At 37.0% G+C, this 7,471-nt stretch overlaps 1 protein-coding gene across 1 annotated transcript; it reads right to left on the bottom strand.

Annotated features, from left to right (window-relative positions):
* Positions 1–4,977: 4,977 nt before the first annotated feature.
* LOC307157215 (uncharacterized protein) lies at positions 4,978–7,151 on the bottom strand. The gene is made up of 4 exons (XM_079869061.1): positions 6,080–7,151; positions 5,861–5,914; positions 5,617–5,745; positions 4,978–5,412 (listed from the first exon to the last, which is right to left on the bottom strand). Exons 1-4 carry the CDS (start codon positions 6,453–6,455, stop codon positions 5,132–5,134), a joined length of 840 nt encoding a protein of 279 aa, XP_079725187.1. The 5' UTR covers positions 6,456–7,151; the 3' UTR covers positions 4,978–5,131.
* Positions 7,152–7,471: the final 320 nt, after the last annotated feature.

The following is a 7,471-nucleotide window of genomic DNA, read 5'->3' as shown; positions in this document are numbered from 1 at the left end:
CCCTCTCCACATCTCCCTTCAACCGCGAGTAGTGGTTCGGTTGGCGTGGGAAGCTCAGGATATGCTCTCTTATCCCCTCTCTCACTGCAGGATGAATGCTATGAGGCCTAAAAAATAAACAACACAACTCATGAACATGGGAAATATAATAAACTATGCTGGTCTGTTTTGCAAAATTGCATTGTTTCTTTGACATTAAATTATAGGATTTTGTTTTTCACATACAGTCATTAAAGGGATGCTTCAGGATTTAGCATTAAGCTTTGTATCAGTAGAAAACCTGTAGTATTTTCGAATTACCGTGCTTTCCACCCTCATGTCCCTCTGAGACGAGAGATTTATGTATTTTTTGTCTGGAAAAAATCCTGCGATGACGCAAAAATCGTCATTGTTTACATGCACATCTTTTGTTTAAATCTAACTGAATTCATTACGATTTGTGAATCTGAATGTAGTGTTTACATGAACGCTAACCAAGTGATCAGTTGATGTGCGTTCTCCTCCGTGAGAGATAGCCTACGAGACCAGTGCGTCTCTGTGTCCCAGTGCATTCTGGGAGTTGTTGTCTTTCATTCCCATAAATCAAAAATTAATTTTCTGGCTTTTCTCAGTCTAGAAGGCTCCAAATTAAAAAATAATTTCACATTTCTACTACATAAAGGACCCATTTTAAATACATATTAATCTTTCCTGAGGTGAAGTTTTTTTTTTTTTTTTTTTACTTACCTGTTCTTATGTTTTCCTCTGAAGTCCTCTAATGGAGACCTGACTTTAGCTACCTGCTCTGTTCCCTCAGACTGACTGCCTAACTTTTCTTGAATAACCTTTTCAAAGATATGTAACTTTAAATAAATATGTTATGGACAATGTATCTAATTAAAATCATGCATGTAATGAAAAGTTAAACGGAAAATGCTAGGCTATAGAAAACTTGCCTGTAGGCGACTGTTGGTCAGTTGAAAGACTGACATAAATGTAAGCTTACAAACAGCAAGTCTTTGGCCTCCTTGTTGCACATTGTACTTGAAGGTGTACTTCCTCTTAGTATTCTCAGTGTCAGGCCCACGTGGTCGTCTGCGACTCACCTTGTGCTAGAAGTAAAAAGACATGAAGTAAAAATACATTTACCATAGCGTAGCAGGCTAGCCGTCGTATGCTGTCAAGTTAAGGTCATTAAGTATGTGAGTAGGCTTTGGTTAGGAGAATGAATAAGCCATGTGTGTGCCTTTTAGGGCATCAAAGCGCTGTGGTCTTTAATGCACTTGGTGGCCTACTTGATGCTGGTCATCCTTCATCCATCCTCACAAAATTTAACATTTACAGTGATCAAGCACATGGGCAGTCTTAGTGAATTGAAGGCATACAGTAGTATTCAATTCACTGGTTATTTCATGGGCCTACATTGTAATGCATTACATACTGTTGACATGATATGGTCATGAATTGCTTAAGTTAGCCTACCTGCTCCAAACCAGAGAGAATGATAGCCTGCTGCCTCTCATAAGAGACAGCATAAAACTCTGTGAAGAGCTGGAGTTTTCTTTCATCTGTTAGGCTTGAACACTGCCTGGGACACGTCTCCTTGCACACCTTGCCCTTAACAGAAACAGTCACATTAGCGTTTTTTTTTTTTAAGCTATAAAAACTAGAGCTATTAGCAGCTATTAAGGTTACTTGCTAGAATATCAGCTTACACAATCAATGCATTTTTTTTATTATTACCTTTTTTTTATTTATTTTTATTATTTATTAAATAACAAGTAACAAACATAACATAGCATACAATATTACAAAACAACGTGTTGCATTAAATGGTAACGGGATCCAAAAATTATATCAAAATATTTTAAACACGTCAATGACTTTTTATTTTATTTTTATTTTTTTCCAATTTCAGTGAAGACATAAAGCAATCAAATTCTACTCTAAACATCTTAAAGATTGGGGATGAATTTACATATGTTTGTTTATGTATACAATTCTGCCAGCAGTAACGTTACGTATAACACAATCTATGAATGACGCAGCTGGGCTGGTGTTAGAGACGCACCTAAAGCGTTTCGATTCATTTCTCCGTGGTTATAAGGAGTACAGACATGTTTAAAACGTCCCCTGAATCCTAATTTTCTCAGCTTTCATTTCGACCCATTCATGAAATGATCCTTTAAACAGAGTGAGCTATATGAACTGTAGTAGACAGAGCCTACCCGCCCCTCTGACTGTAACCGCTAACTTTAGGTAACTTAGATACTTTGTATACGGGTTTTCACTCACCTCTTTTGGTGGACCTTTTCCTTGTTTTTGCTCTCCTCTCCGGTTCACATAGGGTTTCCCAGCATTCCTCAAATACTTCCTTGCTCTGTCCTTCCATTCATTCACGTTCGCTCTCCTTTTTTTGCCGAGGTTTTGCCTATTAATGTCCGCAGCGGACATGAAAGCAACCGGCGTCTCCATTTTTCGTTAGTGGACATAAACGGTTTTTCCGCGTGAGACTATTTTAAATTTTAAAATACAGAGTTTTGGTCGCGCGAACACCCCCCAAAGTGATTCTGTATACAAAGTGGCACACATACATTCAAGTCACATGGTTATCTCAATTTTTGTTTTTTTGGACTTATACGGTTGTTCGTCGCATGAACACATTTAATATTTCCAAAATTATTCAAAAATATTCAAAAATAATGTTTTTTTACTCAAAAAATTAGATCTCTACTGTCAAATAAATGAGGCCTACGATTAATTAGATGCAAATAGAAATGTAAAACCAGTCCTAATTGAAAGAGAACAAGTTGACAAAAAGACTGAATCCAAGATTGTGTGAAAATATGGTATAATGAGTGATTTATAAGCTATTTTTTTATAGGCGGGTCATTTTGACCCGGGAAGACCACAGGTGTTATAGGGTTTTGAACACCACATGAGGGTTAAATTAACAATAAATTAACATTGTGAGTTAAATTTTATAAATATTGTCAATATTGTTTGTTTTCCCTTTATTTCGCTGACGAGAATTTCAAAATGAAGCCATAGCAGAGTCTCAATGCAACAGACAGCAATGAGTTTTTTTTAATAGAATCCGCATTTTGAACGAATCAGTTTAATGATTCAAATGAACAATCACTTGCTTCTTTCCCGAATGAATCAGCCGTTTGAACAAATCGGTTGAATGAATGACTCCCTCAACTCACTTATTAAAGGAGAACTCCGGTCAATTTTAACATTGAGCTCATTTTTTTGTACATTTGGAGTGCTGTCAATACAGAGAACAACGACAAAAATCGTTATTCTATTTTTAAAATTTGCACCCTGTTGACTTCAATGGGGCAAGTACTAAACCTGCTTTTAGCCTCTTAACATCCTTGATGTGTCATTACAAGTGCACAGAAAATGTGAGTGATTCCTTCTGAGTGAACACGAGTGAATCTGACTGCAGTAGATGTAAAAGATATGTATAAAAATGATGTTATTTAAGCCAGCGCAAATACCTTTGTTTACATCCTGTTTTTCGGTTGAAGTCCAAAGTAGTCGATTGCCGAGTTCACGCGCGTGATCATAGGTATTAAACCTATGCGTGTGAACTCTGCAATCGACTACTTTGGACTTCAACCGAAAAACAGGATGTAAACAAAGGTATTTGCGCTGGCTTAAATAACATAATTTTTATACATTTCTTTCACATCTACTGCAGTCAGATTCACTCGTGTTCACTCAGAAGGAATCACTCACATTTTCTGTGCACTTGTAATGACACATCAAGGATGTTAAGAGGCTAAAAGCAGGTTTAGTACTTGCCCCATTGAAGTCAACAGGGTGCAAATTTTAAAAATAGAATAACTCGGTGTAGGCAACACCGATTTTTGTCGTTGTTCTCTGTATTGACAGCACTCCAAATGTACAAAAAAATGAGCTCAATGTTAAAATTGACCGGAGTTCTCCTTTAAGACAATGACTTGCCACCACGTACTAGCAGTTTTAGTTTAGTTTCACTTTTAAAGTACCCTTTAATTAGAACATTAAAATTAGAAATCAGTTCATATTTAACAACCTCGTAGCTTTATTTATGCAATTGTAAATGCAGTGTAAATATATTAATGCCAGATCTGATTCCACTTCTGTGTCACCTCTGCACTGCAAAGATGGATTTTGATTTAATAATTTAATTTGACTGGTAACAGTGGTATTGTGTAATTATTCTAATAGAATTGAATTTGAATGTTAGAATTTGACATAAAAGGTGATGCATACATCTACAAATGTCCCTATATAGGTGAAAATGCCCCTGGAAATCAATTTAAGATGGCAAATAGTCTTAAATTTGACTTTAAAAAGTGTGCAGAAACCCGTAAAGACCTTCCGTGCTGGTCGGATGCCGGACTTTGAGCCGATCAAACGCGAGTTTACAGTTTGTAAACAGATATGCAACACTAATGTGTTGCTAAGTTGATGCTGACGTGTTGTTTTGTACAATATATGGTTGCCACAAGCTTTGATAGAATATCTGTTGGAAACAAGACAAAATATGACATGGGTAACTGTGAGATGGACATGGCGTTAGAACATCATGTAAATCATCTGTGTTGTAGCAGGGAGAGATGAAAACAGGGAACAATCAGCACACAGAGTCAGCCAATCTATCGGAGTCCTGAAGGAAATGATGGACAATGCTGATTTGGGTGTCAAAAACTGGCACCCATCATTCAGAGCAGCAGATTCTCGGTTAATGTTTTCAGGGAGAGTCAGCTTTTTACAGAGATACCTGGTAGACAATTCAGTGCGTTCCCTGCCTTTGATAAAACTGCTAGCCAGGATCAAATACAAAGAACTGTGGCAATGGATGAGGATAAAAATCAAGGAATGGAGGAATATGCAAATCTAACTAACATGTTAGGGTGTGTTTGTTATAAGAAAATATCATGTGTGTGTATGACTCTCACTCTCTTTGTACCCCTTGAATTAAACAGGCCCTGACAGTGCTGAAACTCTTTATACAAAGTTATATTTATTGCAAATTTCAAACACACATTAGTCCTCATTAATACAGATTCAAATGTCAAAGATACTTCATGATTTTTCAATTAAATCATACACTGAAAGTTCAGTATTATTGGAATCACATTCTGCAACGTTCCTGTTATCTTAAGGGAAACAGTAGGAAACCACTGAAAGTGTTGTGGTTATTCTGGCTATCTGCTATCTTGTTGCCAGACCAAAGTCTCACATAGACCACATCTCCAACCTCCAGGATCAACACAACTCCATTCGAGGCATTTTCCGATCCCTGAGCCTGATCATCATGTGCTGAAACCACACGCTCTCCATTCTTAACAATGGATACACTTGCTGGAGTTCCTCCATTACCATAAACAGAGACTCTGAACATGTACGCTCCTTTCAGTGGGGCTGTGAAAATACCTAAATCAAATAACAAGAGATACAGAATCAGATGTTTCCTGTATGATCGCTTAATTACCAAAACACACTGTGTAATAGTTTTGAAAGACAGCAGATCATTTAATTATCTTATACACATTACACAACTGCAGAGAGGTCTGAATGGAGCAGAAGGGTTTTCATTATTATAAACTGAGTTTTATGACTCATTTCATTGATCATTACCTGTAATTGGGTTGTAGGCGTTCCCTATGTTTGTGAAGACTTTGTAGGTTAGTGTGATTTCAGTGGTAAAAGGACCAGATTCTGCATAGCCAGATTGCATCAGTGCAGCTGAAAAAGCTATTTCTCTTTCTGTTATTGAAAAACATAAACAATATTGTGACATATTACTCTATTGCACTGAGAATGTATTTCACTGAATTTAATATCTAATATCTAATGTAATATCATTCAAGCACACTTTCACCTCTATTTTCCTTTCTCAACTCCTCAACTTGACTCAGAGTTAGATTTGACATTTCTGTGAAAAAAATAAAGATTCTGTTAAGTGACATTTATTCTACTTATTGTAATTGATTGACTAAACAATTTACACAGTATATACTTAACTTTAAACTAACATTTACACTTTGCAATGTATTCCATTGGTGTTTTACTTTGAGGATCATTGATAAAAGAAAGGTACCATCATTTTTCTTGTTCATCTCTTCCATGATAAACGTCTGTTGTTCCCTCAGTCGTGTCTCTAAAGCTCTGTTGATGGTTTTCTGCTCTGTAACGGTGGCGGTCAGTTCTCTGATGTTCACTTTCTGCTCTGTAACTGTGGCGGTCAGTTCTCTGATGTTCACTTTCTGCTCTGTAACGGTGGCGGTCAGTTCTCTCAGCGCTGCATGGATGTCAGTGAAGAACAGATGATAGTTTTGTTTGCTGTCAGTTGAAGCTTCATCTCTTGAAGTGTTTGTTTGAGGTGGATTCTGTCTTCCGTCCTCAGATCTGAGCTGTTGACTGATCTCATTATCATTGAGTCCTCTATCTACCTGATGCTGTACTAAATCCATCATTCTTCACTGATGTTTGTTTCCAGCTCTTGCTCCGTCATCCTCACAGTCTCTCATGTTCCTTTTATAGTGTCCTGATTTACTGTATTTTGTACTTGGTTTATATTGCTCCAGATAAATAAGTAGTTCAAGTTAATTGTTAATCATAATCTAAGGAATGTTCCGGGTTTGGTTAATGTTTATCTCTAGTCACAACATTTGTAGCACTATGTTGATCACAACAGAAAATAACTCTGATTCATTTGCCTCCCTTTAAAAAATGTAATAAAATTATATAGATCAGAGGTCAGCATCATTATAGCACGCGAAGGGAAAATCACAGAAACCTCCGGTCACATGAATGGATTGTCGGATTTCACACTTTAATAGTATTTATTGGACAGGCTTAATAAAACAGGCTTGTGTGACTGTGAGGAATGATTACCTCAACATGTACATCCATATGCAAGTTTGAGTGATTTTATTTAAATTAAATACATTAGCTATTGTCACGTGCCAGTGATTATCCCTCTGATCTATTTCTGACCTCTGATATAGATGGTCACATGACTCTCTGGTATCCATGTGCATGTGCATATCTTACAAAAGTAACCAGGTTTACCAGTTTTATGTTATGACATAAAAAAGAGGAAACATTGGATATAAATTTACACAGACAAAATTAGTAAGTGATGTTTACATATAAAAGTGGCTATAGTATTAAACCACATGCAATAACATCCTGTATCAACAGATGTAAAACTGAACTAGATGTACCGCATGGCGGTACAAAATATGACCGCCGCTCAGGCCTACACTGGCTTTCCACAGAAATAAATGACGTGGAGCAATTTGGCTGTATTGCGTGTTTATGTATATACCTAAAAAAAGTAGTAGTATGTGCATGTCTGTCTGTGTGTGTGTGTGTGTGTGTGTGTGTGTGTGTGTGTGTATGTGTGTGTGTTTGTGTATGTGTGTGTCTGTGTGTGTGTGTGTGTGTGTGTCTGTGCGTGTATGTATGCGTGCGTACATGTGTGTGT

The sequence above is a fragment of the Squalius cephalus genome (assembly GCF_949319135.1).
Source record: "Squalius cephalus genome assembly, chromosome: 4".
In the NCBI taxonomy this organism is placed as follows: Eukaryota; Metazoa; Chordata; class Actinopteri; order Cypriniformes; family Leuciscidae; genus Squalius; species Squalius cephalus.
This window is presented reverse-complemented; position numbering and strand designations above follow the sequence as displayed.